General features: G+C 45.4%; 1 protein-coding gene across 2 annotated transcripts in view; it reads left to right on the top strand.

Annotated features, from left to right (window-relative positions):
- Positions 1-20,939, top strand: part of LOC144772247 (uncharacterized) — a 228,007-nt gene extending 207,068 nt beyond the window's left edge. Inside the window, exon 9 of one of the 2 annotated variants that reach the window (XR_013599698.1) lies at positions 20,101-20,228. Coding sequence is in view for 1 of the 2 variants with exons in the window: in XM_078656463.1 (XP_078512589.1) it covers positions 20,101-20,756 (656 nt within the window). In the remaining variant the exon portion in view is untranslated. Of the gene's footprint in view, positions 1-20,100 lie in introns of both variants that reach the window. The other variant, XM_078656463.1, reaches the window with a different exon arrangement.
- Positions 20,940-21,333: the final 394 nt, after the last annotated feature.

Raw genomic sequence — 21,333 nt, 5'->3', positions numbered from 1 at the left:
CGTAAGGGTATATCAAGATGATATATTAATCTTTGGGAGGGACAATAGAGAGCATGATGAGCGGGTCTTGGAAGCTTTGAGTAGACTCAATGATCATAACTTGATTGTCAAGATTGAGAAGTGCAAATTCAGGAAGGAATCCAATGATTATGTGGGTCACGCCATTTCTGTATTTTGGTCTATTAAGAAACTTAATAACTTTTTGTGGGGCAGTGTGTTCTAAGTCAGGACTGACCACAAGCCTTTGTGTGAATTGTTTTTTAAAAGGGCATCGATGCGGTGTCAAGTAGGACCACCAAGTGGGTTGTGGCACTACAGGATTATGATTTTGATATCAAGTACTTGCCTGGTGTGGAAAACAAAGTCGCTGATGCGTTGTCACATTTTGTTGATTGTGGTGAGCAAGGTTCTTCTGACGATCATGAACAGGACGAGGACTTAGTTTGTTCCATTGAATGTGAGAGTATTACCAGAGAGAGGTAGTTAGAGGCTCTTAGCTTGGACAGTGTGTTGCTTGAAGTCTTGAAATGTGTCAACGCTGGTTGGAACACCAAACCCAAAAGTTAGGATGAGTTGGAGAAATTCTGCCATGTCAAAGATCAGCTTTCTGAGCATAGTGGTCTACTTGTCAGGGGTTTGAGGTTAGTCCCACCATCTGCTCTTAGAGAATAACTCATTTCTTTGGCTCATACAGGACATCAGGGAATGTTAAAAACCAAGGAGAGGCTGAGATCATCCTATTGGTGGCCTAGGATGGATTTGCAGGTGGAGGGCATTATCAGAGATTGTGTGCAGTGTGCCTTAAGCGAGAGGGTAGCCAAGCCGAAGGTCCAGCCCTTGGTCATACAAGATCGCCCTTATGGTCCCTGGAAAGAGCTTGGACCGGACATTATTGGTCCTGTTCGTTCTTTGGGTTCTGAGTGGTACGTCCTGGTTCTGGTAGACTTATTCTCCAGATATAGCTGCTACCCGTGGTATAGAAACTAAGCATGTGAAGACATTTTTGCAAAAACTCATAGCCAGGGAAGGCACACCTGATGCCATCTTAACTGACAATGGCGTTCAGGTTGTTTCCAGAGAGATGGAACAGTTCCTGTTTAGACATGGCATCAGGCACAAGAGGTGTGCTTTATATCATCCAGAAACCAATAGAATGGTGGAACGCTTTAATCGTGTTCTAAAAGAGACAATTGAGATGGCCAAATCCACTGGGTTGCACTGGCATGATGATATTTTTAAGAAAGTTGATATTTACAGGGTAAGCCCCCATGCCACTACTAAAAAAAACATTTTGTAACTATTCTGGGGTACACGTGCCAACACGTTGGTGGCTTCCACATGGGTCAATGATTTCCAAAAGACTCACGATGCAAACTGTGATGGGCATGATTGGAAACTGGCTGGGTCAAGAAAGATTGTAGCTCGCAAGGAGCTGTATGACCAAAGAAAGAGTGCGAAGAAGACTGTTGTGAAAGTGGGGGATTGGGTCCTTATTAAAAATCCTTGTAAAAGAAGCTCTTCCTCAGCATTTTTTAAACCCTTGGAGGTTACCAAGATCTTAATAATGGCGTCAAGACTGCCGATCATCACATATGGAACCTAAACAGAGTGGTTGTAGTCAGAGATGATCTGGTACCTTTTCATCTGTTGTGGGTTCCGGATCTAGCTTATCTGACTGCACTTGTGGTTCGAAGGACTCTCCTGCTGATTTGAAGGACTTTAACGGCTCTTGTGGTTCAAAGGACTCTCCTGGAGGTTTTGAAAGACCCTACTGGAGCTTCGGGCACCCTTTGTAGATCCACAAGAGTGTCTACCCCGGCATACTTGAGAGAATATATAAATTGAATTTCTTGTTTATGTAAGGTGAATTTCTTCTTGATGTTTCTCTTTTATTTCTCTAGTATGTTTTCTCATATTGTTTTTTAATCTAGTGTGTTTTGTGGAGAAGGGAGATTTGTGGCATTCTAGGCCTCTGCTCCTGTTGCCAGGAGCTTTGGAATGTTTACATGGAAGGGGCTCAGTGAGATGGTTGAAGTCAAGCCTGATGGCTGTATGCACTGCTCCTGTGGATGGGATCTTTAGCCTAGAATAAACCTCTTAAAGCATCAACCTGCATACAGATTGATTTTACAGAGCCGTTCTGCTTTTATTATGTCTGATCTTGTGATAGATAAACAGTGACACCTGTGCCTAATCCAGTGGGCCACTTTATTATAAGAGTATGGCATTATGTACTTTAGCGTCTGCTTTACCTCTGGACTCTGTGCAAACTAAACCTTACTTTGGTATAATATATACATAGCCAGCTTCCTAAAGCTGCTCAAGTAGTTGCACCACTTCTTGTGCCCTATATACCCACCCGCCAGCTGCGTTCTATGGACCAGCATCAGGCGGCCGTTCCCCGGGTTACGAGAGTACGGGCACGAGGGCACTCCTTCCGCGGTCTCGCTTCGAAGCTCTGGAACTCTATCCCTGTGAATATCAGAAGCATCCAAAACCATTCACTTTTCCGTAAAGCCATTAAAACGTATCTTTTTCCGGCATACCTGGCCTCTTGTGTGTCACCCTGTCTGCCTATGACAGTTGCAGTTTAGCGCTGGGCCGCCCCGTTGCTGGGGCAGCTGTGCGTTTTATAACATTTATAACATAACACCACATCCTCTCCCTGTGTTTATAAAAGAAAGCATCGGGGAGCAGTAAAGAGGAAAACTTTTAACAGACTAAGAGGCAAGCTTTTTCACTGCATACACTTATAAACAAGATTTCCAAGCCTGTTTACAGAAACAGAGCTCTCAGAAGAATACTGAAAGAGTCACCAGAAAAAGGAGCGAGTGAAAACACGAGCACTTATGTGAAGTGCTCAAAAACAAAAAACAAAGTAGGGCCTAAATGGTCATAAAATGAGAGCAGTGGATAGATACTAGTACTTGGTCCATGCTCTTGGGGATGGTAGAGCATAAAAATAGGCATGACACATGCATTCGTTGGACAAATGAAGAGAAAGAATATAAGAGCAACGATGAAGCCAGCAAACAGGAATCCTATGGGCGGGCTGAAGCCTACATATTGAATACAGCAGTTTTTTCAAGACAGCGCATGGGCTGTCTAGCCGAGACCAAAAAAGGTCCCTGCAATGACTTGGCGAACTATTGCCTGATCGCTTTGCTGGAAGGTGCTGATAAAATCTATGGCAAGTTATTGTTGACTTGTATAGAAACATGGGCAGAAGACTGCAGGATTCTGACGCTGCTGCAAGCTGGATTTAAATAATCTCAAGGTACAATCAACCAGCCCATGAGGTTGTATAGCATGTCTATGAAGTACACACTTATAAAAAAAACTCTATGCTATTTCTTATCTTCGTTGATTTAATGTCGACAAAAGTCTCCTAGCCTTCAATATGGATGCACATACTATTGGCAGCGAGAAAACCACCAGTTTTACTGTGTGCCAATGACACCGTATTGCTGACCTGCACAGTGCTATTGATGCATAAGTTGCTTAGAGGATTTGAACGCAGCTATTCCACAATGAAGAAGCGCAGGATTAACACACAAAAAAATGAAATTCATGATATTAAATACAAGACGCAGCCGAGGAATGCATTTAGGGTTTATTGGATCTTGGTGGTTACTATGATTACTTGGGGATAAGGTTTGATGAGAAGTTGTCTTGGGTCAAACAGAAGGTAAAAAAGGAAGCCAGTCTTTCCCCAGAATGCTAATGCTGTCTTCTGGTTCTCTGGCAAATATGGACAAAGATTAATCAAACCTGCCTCACAGGCATAGCAAGTGAAAGCAATCGTCCTCTTATTTGCCAATTTAAAAGCAGAAGGATCCAAATAGGCATTAAATATGTGCTATGGAGCTAGCTGAAATTTGTTCATTTGAACCGTGTGTTACTCTCCACCTCTAGCTTATGAGCATTGATTGTTTTGCATTTTTCAGTGGAAATGGTATATCGTCATCCCAGGCCCATCAAGCTCGCAATGGGGCCAGTGTTCTGTCAGCTTTCAGTGCCTGATAGTGCTGGAAAATGAATCTCCACACACCCAACAGGAGAACTAAAAGGGTGACCGAGAGGCCGGAGTCTCTGGAAAGCCTGTCCACACCTCACCACGTCACACCTCTCGGGCGAACTGCAAAAACTGCTCCACCCTGATCCCAACTGTCTCCCGTGCCTACTCGAACGTGATAAACCTAGTTCCCAGGGTGCATGTCTCCCATTTCAAGGCACCCTACATCTTACCACGCTGCCAGAGACATTGACTCCTAAATGGTTGCAGCCAGTCAATTGGGACTGCCCTACTAAAGGGTGAACTGCTTAACATTATCTTATCTGCGTTTTCCAATGCAGACGCCACCAGATTTATCAATCAAGGAGTTGGTGGGGCTGGTGTGCTCCTCTCGTCACACAGATCGACAGGGCACTGGCAGTGCCTCCTTCATCAATGTTGTTTCCCAGTTTGGACCCTCAGCGCACCACTTTGTCACATTCTGCAGCAGTTTAATAAAGGTCCAGGTCCGGGACCCCCAAACCACCTCTCTACTCTGGCCAGCTTCTATACTGTCAGGCTTACTCTGCTTCTGTTGCCCGCCCATACCAAGAGAGTCAGGAACTCATCAATCTCCCGAAAACATACCCAGATCCCCAAGTAGCGAAATGCTAAGTCCTCCCATTCAAGACCCAGGCAGGCAACTGCCACAGACTGTTATCCACAATACATATTACTGTAAAAATACTAGCTTATGTCCTAGCTATAGGCTGATCCTCCTTCTCCCAAATATGATCTTGCGAAATTTAGCCCAGGTAAATCAATTGCCCACAACTTAATTGCCTCTTTGCCCTGATTCACTAATTGGACTCTGGCACGGTGTCGGTCTCCCTGGATGCCACCAAAACATTCAACTCTTGTTAATGGGGATTCCTATGTGGAGTCCTGGCCAGGATGGGTATCCTGGTGTTTCTGGTGAGGATCTGTCTGTTATATACTAAACCGACTACCAGGTGCGGTTAACAGCCTCCTATCTGATCCATTTGATATAGAAAGGGGAACCAGCCAGTTTCCCCTCTGCTTTACGCAGTTGCTTCGGAGACATTGGCTCAAACGGCTAGAGAGCAGCATCTTAACATTGGCCTACAATTTACAACCCATCATTTGATCATTTTCATATAAGGCACTGATATTAGCCTCTATTTAAAAAAACTCTGTACATAATCTGAGTCCAGTAATACATAAATTCACTATTTTTAAATCCTTAGCCGGGCTCTACATAATCTGGGACAAGTTCACCATATTTTAATTGACATAAGGAACACATGTTTGCAAAAACGAATTCTCCTTGCCATGGACTCAGACCTCACCTAAATATTTCGAAATATGACTCAGTCATGATAAATCAACTATCACAGCATCTCACCTCGAAGAGCAAATTATAAAATGGGTTACCACACCCAATTTCATTGATGGGAAGAATTGCATTGATGAAGATGGTCGTCCTGTCCAACCTTTAATATTTATTCTATAATGTACCTGTCCCCTCAATAAATAATTTTTCAAAACACTCACGCATGGTCACTCTGGTGTGGGCTGGCCTAAAATATAGTGGCAGACTTTAACACTGCCTTATGAGCAGGGAGGACTATCCGCACCAGACGTTGAACTATATTATCTCTGTGTACAAGCACAATACACATAACAGTGGGTTTATAACCCACTGTACATGGTGCGCATACCTGTTGGGAGAGATAATGCATTCTGTAACCCTAATTTACTCCAGTATTGGAACTTTCATAGATTCCGATAGCTTGTATCATTCCCCGTCATCAGAATGGGAGCCTCTGTAAATAAAAAAGAACATAGCAGTAGGTACAAAAGAGAAAGAAAGGCCTAGGCCTCATCTCATTTTGTAGCATATCCACCTCAATTTGCAAAAGAGCCCAAAAACATGTAACAACCAATCACCCCATAGAACCCTCCTGAGAGAGCCTCAGATTTTCTACCGCACGTTGTGCTAAAGGAGTCTCCATTGAGCTCTGCTCAGATTTCTTTACAACTTTTGAATTTCATCTTTTTCTTTTCAAGGATGTCGGACAAGGAAAAGAAAGCTTTATTTAAAGCTTGTGCTACTTGTTCTAAGAAAAGACTTTACATTGAGGATAAGCATAAGGACTGCATATATTGCTTTTACCCTGATCATAAGGTGATTCCTCCTCAGCTATATCTTCAAGGAGGTCTAAAAAGAGGGGTAGGTCTTCCCCGTCAACTTCTACTGAACCTCATGCTAAGGCCTTACAAAAGACCTCTGATAGGTCTGACAGGCCCAGTCCCAAAAAATCTCACCGAGGTGTAAAGGAGGGGGAGGGACTAGTTCCTGAGGTACTTCCAACTCAGAAGGTGAGCCATGGACCTTCTGTTTCTACTCCACCACCTGAAAAGGACAAATTGTTCAAGAAACCAGCTTCTGTACCTCAGGAGGGAAGATCTGAGAGAATAAACCATCCGTCGACGACAACAATATCAGGTACGTCGACGACGGCATCTCAAATTCACCTGGCGTCGATTCCAGCTCTGTCGACAGGCCCGTCTTCGAGAGCTTTGCCGCCGCCGACGACTTCGTCGACGCTACAGGTACCTGTCACAATGTCGTCGACGATGTTGACAACCTCGACGTTGATGACGTCAACGATGGTATCGACGATGGTGTCGACGACGGCGATGACAACATCTATGATGGTACTGGCGTCAAGCTCGTCGACGGTACCGTCGACGATCAGCCCATCGTCGTCGACGATCCATTCTCCGATGACGATTCCTTAGACGACGATCTCGTCGACGATACAAAAAGTTCAGATTTCTATAAAAAGACGCCAAATCACACCGGAAATGACATCTCCTCGTAGAGTGACACCATTACCTCCGGCATTGCTCTTGGAGGAGGAATATTTGGAGGAAGAGGAAGGTCCTTATGGGGATGCTTACAGTCCATCCGAACATCAAGTAAAGTACCAGGACTCGGATTCTGAAGATTACTACATGGAACAGCAACAATACGTTCCACGAGATAGACCGCAAGACCAATCATAGCAGGATGCCATGCCATCTTCACTCATCAATGACTTACAAATCATGTTGCTAGATTATAAGAGAAGATTTCCATCTCAAACCTCTGATCAGCAGTCAATGCAACCACCGCCTCCACCAACCCCAACCTATTCTTCGGCTACAGTGGCTCCTCAATTACCTCAACCTCCGAAGCCGGAACCAATAGAAAGTCGCCAAAATATCGTAACTGTACATGATGATGATGATTCATCGGATGATGATCACCATGAGGAACAGGTCCCGAATCCAGATAGAGAGTGGGACGAATATGTCATTCCGGATCCTGCATCACCATCACCGGATCCTATACATTCTTCTCCAGCAGACATCGGAGGGTTCCATAATCTTATGGAGAGAGCTTCCAAGAGGTTTGGCCTTCCCATTCCAACTGTACAATCGGAATGCTTTCTTTATGATTTTAAGGAGCCTTTCAGGAAATCCATCCGTTCTATCCCAATTGTGGAGCATGTATGGAGTGAGGGGATAAATGTGATGCAATCTCCAGCTACCGTCATCCCTGTTCTTCCGCGACTGGAGGAAAAATAAAAGGCTCCTGAGGATAGTCCCGCTTGCCTGGTTGGTCAACCAAAGCCGGACTCTGTTCTCTCTCAGGCGGCTCAAAGAAAGTCAAAAAAATCCGTTGCCGCCCCTTACCACATCACCGGATAAGGAGGGTAGGCGCCTAGACAATGTGGGGAAGAGGTTTTCCTCTATGTCCGGCCTCCTTGTTAGGGCTGCCAATGCACTTGCAATTTTGGGACGATATGATTGCCAAATGTGGTGCAATTTATCTCCTTATATTCTGGATACAACTTGTTGCAAAGCGTTCCCATCAGAGGAAAGACAGAAAATGCTGATTCTTTCCGCGCGTCAATTGCAGAAAAGACGAACTCTGTCTTTCCGTCAATACAAATCTCTCCTCGGATCGATTTCATCCTGCATTCCCATAATTCCGCATTGCAGATTTCGTATGCGCCCCTTACAGGAACAACTAGACATGCAATGGCACCAGGCGGAAGGATCGTTCAACGACAAGATAATAGTCACTCCTCTTATGAAAGAGGCGGTCAACTGGTGGACCATCAAGGACAATATCTTGAAAAGTCTCACTTTCAAAGTTGCTCCAGCTCCTTTGATTCTGACCACGAACGCCTCTCTAGAAGGCTGGGGAGCGGTTTTGCAAGACTTTCAAGTAAGCGATCACTGGACACCAGACCAACGCACTCTCCACATCAATCTTATGGAGCTCAAGGCGATTCATTTGGCTTTACAGGCTTTCCTTCCGAGGATTCGGAACTCCATCGTCCTGGTCCGTACAGACAACATGACAGCCATGCACTATGTGAACAAGCAAGGTGGAACAAGATCTCAACTTCTTTCCAAGGAGGCCAAAGAGATCTGGGAATGGGCAATTCTTCAAAAACCTCTCTCTCAGCGGAGCATCTTCCAGGTACCCTCAACACAACAGCAGATACATTGAGTCGTCTGAAGTCAGTCGGTCACGAATGGGAACTGGATCAAGGCACTCTCAACGGAATTTTCACTCGTTGGGGCAGTCCGTCCATAGGCCTGTTCGCTACACCAGAGAACATGAAATGCCGGTTTTATGCAAGCAGGGATCACCATCGTGGATCGTTGCTCTTTCGATGGCCTGGTCAGGTGCATTTGTTTACGCCCTTCCGCCAATTCCCCTGATTCCAATATTACTCAGAAAACTCAAGAAGGAACCCTGCACAATGATTCTAATAGCACCGGCGTGGCCCCGCCAGTTCTGGTTCACAGTACTACTCCTGCTCTCTCAAGATCAGCCGGTTCACCTGCGTCCCATTCCTTCTCTATTGACGATGTCCCAGGGCCAAGTGGTGCATCCGGACCCGAATTCACTTCAGTTGGCAGTGTGGCTCCTGAACACCGAGAGTTCCAGAGTTTAAATATCCCTCAAGACTGTAAAGAGGTTTTAGCTCAAGCCTGTGCACTAAGTACAAATAAGACCTAACGCACAAAATGGAAACGTTTTTGTTTGTGGTGCCATCGAGAGAACCTTCATCCATTCTCTTCTGCTCCTCATCAAATATTACCTTATATTCTGTCTCTGGCTAAATCAGGTTTTGCACATTCTTCCATCAAGGTACACCTGGCGGCTATCTCTAGATTCAGACGAACGGCCTCTGGCCCTTCCCTCTGGTCTGCAAGGATTGTTAAACAATTCCTGAAAGAACTCTAGAATTTTCCTTCCGGTTCTACCTCCACCTCCAATGTGACAACTCAACTTGGTTCTTGCTCATCTCATGAGACCTCCGTTTGAGCCTATACATAGAGCGGATCTTAAATTTCTGTCATGGAAGGTGGCTCTCCTTCTAGCCTTAACGTCAGCCAGGAGAGTTGGTGAACTTCAAGCTCTCACGATTAAGGAACTTTTTTTACAGTTCAAAAACGACACTGATTTTAAGAACAAATCCGAAATTTATTCCAAAGGTCCCTTTGGATTTCTATTTGAATGAACCTGTTGTTCTAAAATCTTTTTTCCTACGACTCCAGCAGAAAGGTCTCTTCATTCCTTGGATGTCCAGAGATGTCTGAAATGTTATCTTCAACGCACAAAGAATTTCACGAAGTCTACACAACTCTCTGTCGCTTTTAGTACTCCTCGAAAAGGTTTTCCTCTTTCAAATCAAGGGATTTCACGTTGGATTTCCAGTGCAATTCACTACTGTCACCAAGCGGCGAGTAAGCCGCTAGAAGGACGTGTCCGGGCTCACTCCACAAGATCAGTTTCATCATCTGCTGCTGTCTTCGCTGGAGTTCCTATCAAGGACATTTGTAGGGCAGCTACATGGAACAGTGCCTATACTTTCACAAAGCACTACTGCTTGGACTCTTCCACATGGAGTGAGGCGGCACTGGGACAAGCAGTCCTGAGGAATGTCTTCCAATAAGCGGTGAGCTTTCCCTTCTATCCCTACTTCCTGTTATTGCACATTTTGTATCTGATAATGTTTACTGGCTACTGTTTCAATGTCTATTTACTTTTTATGAAAGTATGGATACAGAGTTATTTCAGTATTTATATCACAAAATGTGCGTTATTGCTAACTGCTAGCTACTCTGATACAAGCTATGGGAATCTATGAAAGTTCCAATTCTGGAGTAAGAAATCAAGGGCCATATGTAGGTAGCTAAATACTGGTCGGTAACGGCTGAAAATCTGTAATTATTCCGTTATCGACTGGTATTTAGCCTTTTCTAATGTAGAAGGCAGGTGTCAAGGATTCGGTAAATTACCGATTCCTTATTTTAAGGAATCAGTAATTTACCGATTCCTTATTTTAAGGAATCGGTAAAATACCGAATCCTTAAAAGCTATGTAGGAGGCACTCAAGTGAGTGCATTTTTGCTTTCAGGATTAGTTATTTACCACCAACTACAAGTTGGTGGTAAATACCGAATACCTTTAAAAAAGCAATTATTTGCTTTTTTAAAAGTGCCATGTGGCAGACATACATGCCCTTAGGGCATGTATGTGCGCCACATGTGCACACATGCACGATTCAGGGGTGCAACAGAGTGTCAATGTGACACCCTACCACCCTGGAATATCCTCCCCCTATTACCGATTCGGTATTTACCGAATCGGTAGTAGTGAATAGCTTCCCATTCATTCCTATGGGCCTCCAGGCCCATAGGAATGAATGGGTATTACTGAATCAGTAAATACCGAATCGGTAATAACGAATATTACTGAATCGGTCAAATGTACCGAATTTTTACCTACATTCTATTTACCGATTCTTAAATACCGAATCTGTAGAATTCGGTATTTAGGAATTGGTAAATAGAGATTACCTACATCCGACCCTATGTTACTTACCTGTAACTTTGGTTCTCCAGTATTGGTAACTTTCATAGATTCCCATGCACCCACCCTCCTCCCCTGGGAAAGCTCAGCCTTCAGCAAACGTGGTTACTGTTACACAACGGCTACACAAATCTGAGGCTCTGAGGCTCTCTCAGGAGGGTTCTATGGGGTGAGGCTAATCTGATTGGTTGTTACATGTTTTTGGTCCCTTTTGCAAAATGAGGTGGATATGCTACAAAATGAGATGAGGCCTAGGCCTTTCTTTCTCTTTTGTACCTACTGCTATGTTATTTTTTATTTACCGAGGCTCCCATTCCTCCGACGGGGAATGATACAAGCTATGGGAATCTATGAAAGTTACCAATACTGGAGAACCAAAGTTACAGGTAAGTAACTTGTTTTCTTCACTAATCGGATGTGCTCCTCAGTGTATTCAATCTGAGATAAACTCAGTAGACTGTACACAGACTGAATGACATAGGAAGAGTTTGCCAAGCAATATGTTAATGCCCCGAGCAAGCGTGGATCACCATCCCCTATATCAACTGACCTCTGAGCATTCACTCTTGTCCAGAATTCAGAGATGGGATGTGGCTACTATAGGAGAGACACCATTGCCTTAGATATGTTCTCCTACTATCAGAGCCTTATGCAAAGAAAATTATCCCTCCTTCCCCCAAGAACCTATAACATCTAGGCCTTGTCCCTATTCTTGACGCTCTCCTCACCAAGGCATCTGTTCACTCGACTATACAATACAATACAATCAGAGGCTCCTGTTGTTAGGCCTTGCACTAGGACGCGTTGGGAATTCATGTTTGTTCCACACTCGGATAAAGAATGGCAATATTGCTGCTACCAGATTGGCATGGCAGACTTTGATTTGTTTATTTTAACTTTCTCCACCAAATATATCACACCCTTTGAAAGCCAGGAAATTTAATCCATCACTACCCTCCAATTATGATTTTCCACCCCAATGCTGATTTTATATACATAGCATGAGAATGGTAAAGCATCACAGAATAATGTGGGGACGTGTCTGAACAGCTATCCACAATGATGTATATTAATATATCCCCCCTCTCCTACATGAACATTAACAGAGTGGGCTGTCCAGATCCCGCCAAGAGTCTGACGCTTCACTTCTATAGGCCTGTTTTTCACCAAAAGATGGGTAGCGTGCGCATAAGGGAGAAATAAAGCCTCATCAACTGAAACGTGGTTATTAGACCTGACACACTGTAGCAAACAACTAGAAACATGCTATTTCACTCTGCCTCCACCTAGTAGATCAGGGGACATATAGCACCCGCTCCGCGCCTATCTTGCGGGATCTGCCTCTCCTCCCTAAGTCATCATGGGCCATGTTGGCTGCGTATAGCACCCCCTCTCAAATATTTCTAGGAGTGAGATGCTAGTATGGAGGGCAAGATCAAACTGCATATAATCCCAAACTATCCAGCAATACTGGATACCTACCATCTACTGAATGTAACTTACTATGCTGTGACTTATGTTAGCATACATGAATGGTAGGAAAATAACTCTGCCCTGCTGATGCTTTGCAAAATGTATTTTTCCTTTCACTGATGAATGATTATTGTGTTTATAAGGATGGACTCTACAAAACTGTAAAGATAACTGTGATTGTTCTGGACTTGTTGCCAGGCGACTGGTTTTAATGGATGTTAGGGTTTAAGCATAAAATAAAAAGTTGGAGCGAGAATATCAAAAAGGTAGCAAGCAAATTCCAGTATCTTTGGAGGTTAACCTTAGCTGCTCCCACCATCTGTGGTAAATGAAGGGGAGCAAAACAAAAAAGTTGCAGGGAACGCAAGTGATGCAACCTATGTGACCAGATAAGAGTACCCATCAAAAGTTGTTTTCAGGTAAGGTTTAGCACTGTGCGTGGTCCTTACATCTTGGCAGCTCTTATTGACCTGGAAGTTTCTGATAGATACATCTGCCGTGTGGATTCCTCACCTTGTGAATATCCCCTGCGTCAGCAACATTCGGAAATTCTTTTTGTAGCCTCGCGCCGACGTGGATCCGGACGTCACAGAGGCACGGCATCGCTCGCGACTCCGCTGACGTCACCGACGCCTATGACAGGCCCACGCCGGCGTGATGACATCAGTTCCCTTTTTTCCGCGTCGTCGACGCTAACGGTTTTCTGGGATCGTCTGTAGCCATTTATTGTAACTTTGTTACTTGCTGTTTTTCTAGTCTTTTTGTCATCTTTTTATCAATATGACTTCAAAGAAGACCGGATTTAAAGCCTGCGGAGAATGTAACAAGATAATGTCCATTACAGATCCGCATGAATGCTGTTTGTGGTGTCTGAGCTCCGACCACGACGTCGAGGACTGCCAATCCTGCAGGAAGATGACACCAAAAGCCCTTCGAGAAAGAGAGGCGAAGCTTCTAGTTGCCAAATTTAAAGAAGGTAAAGAAAAGAAGAAGTCAAGATCTCGAGCTCGACGATCGAAGTCAAGATCTCGATCGAGGTCGCGGTCGGATTTGTCCTCAGCCCATGCTTCAAGATCTTCTAGAAAGAAGCATAGAAAGAGAACCCATGAATCCCGACATCGATCGAGGAAGGAGTCGGGTTCCAAGCCGAAGTCACAAGTGAAACTGGTCGAGAAGGTAGTTTCTTCAGCTTCGGAGGATCACGATGTCGAGGTTGTGGCATCGCATGTGAACTCTCCGAGTTCGCCGAAGCAGAAGGCGGTTCCATCTCCGGACCCATCCCATCCTTCAGATCGGGAGGATGAAGGTGAGGAGGAGGAGGTTGGTGAGGGTGGAGCTCAGATACCCGAAGGTAGTACGACTCCGGTACACCAACCCGAGGAAGAAGCCGACGTCGTTTCGACTCCGCGCCCTCGAGAACAACCTGGGGGTTCATACCCTGCCTTCCCGGCTCCAGGTCAAGACCCTACACATTTTCTGAATGCGATGTTCGGTATCTATTCAAGGGCTATGTATCCCTCTGGGGCTCCTTCTGGTCCCATGGGTCCGATGGCATATGGTCTGGGTGTTCCTCATTCCTATGCACCTGCGCCCTTTATGCCTTTTATGCCGGCTCCGGCGCCGCATTTGCATTATCCGACTCCGGCGAGGCCTTCGACTCCGAAGCCATCGACGCCGAGATCGATGACTCCGATTCCTTCGACTCCAGTTCCATCAACTTTGATGCCGAACCCTGAGCGACGTCGTGAATCTCTCCGACGTCGAGTTCGACTCCGGCTCTGGCTCCGTCGGAGTCGATTACGGATCCGACGGCTTCGAATGTTAAGCTGAGATCTAGGCGTGAAGCCCAAAGATTAATGGAAGAGGAGAGATATAGAGGAGAAAATCTGGAGGAAGGCGAACTACAGGATTCTGAGGACCCTTTTGAGGACCTGTCTGTAGCTAGTGGTCTAGAACTGTCACCTGAATGGGACCTTGTTTCAATTTCTAGTGAACCCTCAAAGGATGTGACACCTTATCATGTAGTGATAAAGAAAGCCGCAAATTTATTGAACATTGCTCTACCAACTGCAGAATTTAAATCTAATCTGCTCACAGAGGTCCTTCACTCCCCTTCTTTAGTGACTGAACCTTTACTACCTTTTAATGATGCCCTAAAGGATCCAATATTAGAGATTTGGAAAAACCCTGTTTCAGCTCCTGCTGTATCTAGAGCTGTAGCTAGGAGGTATAGAGCAGCTCCTGAAGACCCGGAATTTTTAACATCTCATCCTCTGCCGGAGAGTTTGGTGGTGCAGGCTGTCTGTTCAAAAAGATCTACGGGTGCATTTCCACAGGTCCCGGCGGAAAAGGAGTCGAGAAAGCAGGATCAGGCTGCGAAAAAGTTTTTTTCTTCTGCCAGTATGGCATTGAAATCCACTAACGCGACCTGCTTGATGGGGCGTTATATCCACGCTCTTATGGACACTGTGAAACAATTAGTGCCCAAGTTACCTGAAGAGGCTAGGACAGACTTTCAGGAGGTAATCTCTGATACCCAAGCTGCAGCAAGGCAGGTTATTCAAAGTGGATTAGACACTGCTGACTCTGTGGCGAGGGTCATGGGTTCTTCAGTTGCGACAAGGAGAGCCGCATGGCTTAAATCTAGTGAGTTTTCCACTGATGTCCAGGCTGCATTAATGGATCTTCCTTTTGATGGGTCTGGATTGTTTGGGAAGAAGGCAGACACTGCTTTGGAACGCTTTAAAGATAGCAGAGCAACAGCAAAATCGTTGGGCCTTCAGACCAGGGGTACTTTTGCAAGACGTTCAAGAGGATTTGCCAGATCTTCTTTTCGGCCCTATAAGTCAACCCAGCAACAGCCTCAGCAGCAGCAAAACACATTATACAGGGCTTATAGAGGCAAGCAAAGGGCCCGAGCTCGGGCCGTAACGTTTCCTCCTCTTCCTCCTCCTCCTCATCCCAGCCCCCGGCCACCGCGGCAAAGCAGCCCTAGATCCGCCATTCCGGATCATGTGGACCCAGTGGGGGGCCGGCTTACCCATTTTCTACAGGATTGGGAATTGATAACATCGGATCTTTGGGTTCTCAATCTTGTAGAGAATGGGTATGCTCTTCCCTTTCGGGAATTTCCCCCAAATTATCCTCCTTGCCAGGGTTATTGTTCGGAGGACCACCTGCTTCTCCTGCAGGAAGAAGTCCTGGCTTTGTTTCGAAAAGGTGCGATAGAGGTGGTTCCAGAGCAGGAAAGGGGTCAGGGGTGCTACTCCCGGTACTTCCTGATCCCCAAAAAGGATGGCAGGCTTCGGCCAATGCTGGACCTCAGGATTTTGAACCTCTATCTCAAACAGGAGAAGTTCAAAATGCTCACACTTGCACAGGTTCTTCAAGCGCTGATGGAAGAAGACTGGATGGTGTCGATCGACTTGCAGGATGCGTATTTTCACATCCCAATCCTGAAGTCGCACAGGAAGTATCTCCGTTTTATGGTGGGTTCGCAACACTACCAGTTTGCGGTCCTTCCATTTGGACTTACTACTGCGCCTCGAGTTTTCACCAAGGTGATGGCGGTGGTGGCAGCACATCTCAGGAGGTCAGGGATACCTGTATTCCCGTATCTGGACGACTGGCTGATCAAAGCGGAGTCGCCGGAGAAGGTGCTCCATCACCTGCAAGAGACAACTCAGTTGTTGCACAGGTTGGGTTTTTCAATAAATGTACCCAAGTCTCACCTGGTGCCCTCCCAGCGCAACCTGTTCATAGGTGCGGTACTGGACACTACTGTATGTCGTGCATTCCCTCCACCTCAAAGGATTCGCGACATACAGGACATGATTCCTTTATTCTACAATGGAGCGGTTGTTCCAGTCCTGAAGGTTCTTCGCCTGCTCGGTCATGAGGGTACTCCAGTGGTGTCTCCGCAGGCAGTGGTATCAGCACAATGGAGATCTCAGGGAGTCAGTGAAGATCTCCGGAGAAGCTGCGGCGGATCTATCTTGGTGGAGCGTGGAAGGCAATCTGTCACAAGGAAAGCCTTTTCAACTTCCTCCATCGGTGGCCACAGTGATTACGGATGCATCCACTGTCGGGTGGGGTGCTCATCTGGGGGACCTGGAGGTCAAGGGTCTTTGGTCTCCAGAGGAAAGGTTGCTTCACATCAACCTTCTAGAGTTGCGGCCGATACGTCTGGCGCTCAAGGCCTTCCTCCCTTCCCTTCGCGGTCAGTCGGTTCAGGTCCTGACGGACAACACGACCGTGATGTGGTACATCAACAAGCAGGGAGGAGTGGGGTCGCAGTGTCTCTGCAGAGAGGCTCTGCGCCTCTGGTCCTGGGTTCAGGTCCATCAGATTTGTCTGATGGCAAATCATCTGGCCGGAGTTCTGAACGTTCGGGCAGACGTTCTCAGTCGGCAGTTCTCTGCCGATCCCGAGTGGAGGCTTCACCCGGAGGTGGTTCGCGACATCTTTCAGATGTGGGGGACTCCTCGGGTGGACCTGTTTGCCACTCGCGAGAATGCTCACTGCCCATCATTCTGCAGTCTCCAGTATCCGATGCAAGGAGCTTTGGGGGACGCGTTTCAGTTGAGTTGGAACTCGCAACTCCTTTACGCGTTTCCCCCCATACCTTTGATTCCTCGGGTTCTGAGGAAAATTCGCCAAGACCGGGCTCTGGTTATATTGATCGCCCCGGATTGGCCAAGAAGGGTGTGGTACTCAGACCTTCTCCACCTCTCCTCTCACCCGCCGCTCCGTCTCCCTCACAGGGCAGATCTCCTCTCACAGATGGAGGGGCAGGTTCTACACCCCCACCTCCAGACCTTACACCTTCATGCCTGGAGATTGAACGGGGCAACCTGAGTTCTTTTTCTCTCCCACCTGATGTGGTGGATGTCATCTTGTCAGCCAGGCGTGACTCCACTAAGTCCATCTATTCTTATAGGTGGTCAAAGTTTGTCGCTTGGTGTGGGGAGAAATCTATAGATCCTTTAAGAGCCCGTTTGTCTGACATTTTGCAATTTGCTCTTTCTCTGGCGCAGCAAGGATTTGCTGTTGCCACGATCAAGGGATATCTTTCAGCCTTATCGGCATTTCTCTGTTTGCCGGATCAACCCTCTCTTTTTAAGTCTCCGGTGGTTTTGAGGTTTTTGAAGGGTCTCACTAATAAGTTCCCTCCTACTCCTTTTGTTGTTCCTCATTGGGATTTGAATCTTGTGTTGACCTATTTGATGGGTTCTCCATTCGAACCCTTGCACAAGTGTCCCATGAGGCTTCTATCTTTTAAAACTGTCTTCTTGGTTGCAATTACCTCGGCAAGGAGGGTAAGTGAGCTTCAGGCTCTTAGTTCCAAGCCCCCGTTCTTGTCCATTCATGCTGAAAGAATCGTTCTCAGGACCAGGGCTGCTTTTCTGCCTAAGGTGGTAACTCCCTTCCATCTAGGACAATCCATTACCCTTCCTTCTTTTTATCCTCCCCCTCACCCTTCCAAGGAGGAGGAGAGACTTCATCGTTTGGACCCAAAGAGAGCAGTCAGTTTCTATCTCGATAGGACTAAAGACTATCGTGTTGATGATCAACTCTTCGTGGGTTTTGCTGGCTGTAAGAAGGGCAGAGCGGTGCACAAGCGCACACTTTCCAGGTGGATAATCCTGTGCATCAAGATTTGCTACTCCCTGGCAGGTAAGGACCCTCCTGAGGGTATTAGAGCACATTCAACTAGGGCAAAGTCTGCTACATCTGCTTTGTCTAGAGGTGTTCCTGTTGAGGACATTTGCAGAGCCGCGACTTGGGCCTCCCTCCACACTTTTGCGAAGCATTATTGCTTGGATACCGAGGTGAGGAGGGACGGCCACTTCGCACGCTCTGTCCTCCAAGATTTCCTGGTATAGCAGAGTGGACACCCTCCTCCAGGGGGTGGGGACTGCTGTGGGACTCTATTCCCAAGGTGAGGAATCCACACGGCAGATGTATCTATCAGAAGAACAAGTTACTTACCTTCGGTAACGCCTTTTCTGGTAGATACAATATCTGACTGTGGATTCCTCACTGACCCACCCGCCTCCCCGTTGTCCACTCTTCTATTCCAGTGTTTCGATTATGTATTTTTATTGTTGTCCAATGTTTCATTGCATTCACTTCACACTGTGTGTGTTACCTTGATATTGGTACTGTGTATGCTGTGTACATGTCTACTGTCATTGGTCCGTCCGTGTGCCTCGAAGGCACGGAAAAAAGGGCGGAACTGATGTCATCACGCCGGCGTGGGCCTGTTATAGGCGTCGGTGACGTCAGCGGAGTCGCGAGCGATGCCGTGCCTCTGTGACGTCCGGATCCAAGTTGGCGCGAGGCTACAAAAAGAATTTCCGAATGTTGCTGACGCTGGGGATATTCACAAGGTGAGGAATCCACAGGCAGATATTGTATCTACCAGAAAAAGCGTTACCGAAGGTAAGTAACTTGCTCATTAGTAACCATCCAACTCCAATATTTTGGCTTTTCTGGAATGTTTCTGCTTTTCCTGAATGTTCTGGCTCTTTCCACTATGCCCTGGAAGTGCTGATATGTGTTACTTTCCACTTTGCCCTGGAAGTGCTGATATGTGTTACCCTGCGACTCCACCCTCTTTTGCCACCATTGAATTTGAAAAAATGGAGTAACTACTATTCAAGAGCATATTTTAAAGGACTATACAGTGACAATTGCTAGTGGTCTTATTCTTATCTAAAGATTGAGACTTGAGACCCCTCCGGGTGAGTAGCGCGCTATTTAAATGTTATGATTGATTGATTGATAAAACCGATTTCATAGTAAATATCCTAAGATAGTTGGACTTAAACATGAAATCACTCAAATCCTCCCTCTGCGTTAATAAATGTCTTTTAAAGGAAATACTATGTTTAGTTCTGCTACATTTGATATGGATTATGCCCAAACCAAAAACCCTTCTGAGATGTGCTCAGAAAGAAAAAAATGTTTTAGGAATATCACAATACTTGACATCAGTTTCAGACCTTATGTCTAGACCAATTTTTACTCAGATTGCGCATTTTCTTACCTGTATTATTACTCAAACTTTTTTAGATCCAACTTTGAGGAAGTTGTGACTGTTCTTTTAGAATGAACACATTTATTTTTACTTTAAAAGCACAACATCTTAGATGCTTTTTAAGAATAAATGAAACGCTCACAATTTTAAATATGCACGGCTCGTTAATAATTATTCTACCTTCAATTGTAAAAATTCCTCAACCCATTCACTCATCCCCAAAATGCATAGTGCCCAGGTGGAATTGCAAGGTGATCAAATAAGTGGATCTTCATACATTTTGGCTCTGCTCTTCGGCCTTTCTCAACGGGATTGTAAAGCATTTGTAATAGGCATTTGCAACTTCCAGATATTTATCTGCAAGTTTTATTTAAAGCAAACCCTATAAGTACTTTTAGCACAGCAATAGACTATCTACTTGCTTTTAATAATGTAATGGTGGCATTGCCTCTGGCATCGTTTTGAAAAATGTTTTTTACAGCTGAATGTATATAGATGAAATTTGCACTCTTGTTTAATTTGTGCATGTTTATAAGGTCCATGTTGGACTAATTCACTCAATTTAAACTGAAAAAAATAATACACTTCAGCCTTGTGTGACTTTACTTTTCTTTTTATCTTCAGTTCAGCAGTCAGGCACAGGAAGTATGAAGGACAAAGACTGCCACAGATATTCACTAAGAAAACATGTGAGAACCTACAACAGTGAGAGACATTTCACCTGCACTGAGTGTAACAAGCGAGTTAATGAGAAGTCACTTCTTGAGTCGCATCAAAGAAACCACCCAGAGCTGAGACCTTACCGCTGCACCGAGTGTGAAATTATCTCTGCAAGAAAGTCAAGTCGTCCAACACAAGAGAAGTTGCAGACAGGAGTAAAGCGCTATCACTGCAATGCATGTGAGAAGGGCTTTACTCAAAAGCAAAATCTTCAAACTCACCAAAGAATCCACACAGGGTTCAGGGAATTTCATTGCACTGTATGCGATAAGAACTTTACTCAAAAGGTACATCTTCTGATACATCAAAGAACACACACAGGAGAGAGACCCTACCACTGCAGGGAGTGTGAAAAAAGTTTTACTCAAAAGCCACATCTTCTAAAGCATCAAAGAACCCACTCAGGGGTGAGGCCCTTTCACTGCACCATGTGTGAGAAGAGCTTTACTCAAAAGTGCAATCTGCAAAAACACCTGGGAGTCCACACAGGAGTGAAGCCTTTCACTGCCATGAATGTGAAAAGTGGTTTGCTCCCAAAGCAGCCCTTAAATGTTACCTGAGGGTCCACACAAGACATGAAGCCCTGGGAAAAGAACTTAACTGTCAAGCCTTGCAAGAACAGCGTTAGTCTAAAGTCATAGCTGCAAGAGCACCAAATTAGCACAAACAGAAAGGAATGATATCCCTGCTATGATATGGGAAACGTTTTACATTAAACATTAATTCTTATAAATCCTTTGTTATTACATAGAAGAGTGAACCCTTTCAATGCGTGTGAGAAGATGCTTATAGAAAAGTTGAGCTTCTACAGCACCAAATAACATACAGGATGGGTCCATACCCTGCTCTTAGTGTGCACAAGCTTCACTGAAAAAACCAATACTCTAACAAAACAGAGTGTCAAAATAGGAGGCCTGTATAGGCGAGACAAGAGATCTTCTCTGTCTGCAGTTAACACATAAGATAGTTTTACACATAGGAGTGAGGTCATTTTAGTGCACCAAATGTGAGACTCGCGCCTTCATCTGCACGGGGGAATCCACAGGAGGTGAGACCATTTCAATGCACTGGCAGGCGTCCTTTTTATTGAAGGTTGCTAACTCACTAATGTATCGAGGAATTATACCCTCCTCCCTC

The sequence above is a fragment of the Lissotriton helveticus genome, chromosome 8, assembly GCF_964261635.1.
Source record: "Lissotriton helveticus chromosome 8, aLisHel1.1, whole genome shotgun sequence".
Taxonomy (NCBI): Eukaryota; Metazoa; Chordata; class Amphibia; order Caudata; family Salamandridae; genus Lissotriton; species Lissotriton helveticus.
The sequence above is the reverse complement of the archived record's forward strand: the minus strand, read 5'-3'. Positions and strand labels throughout refer to the sequence as shown.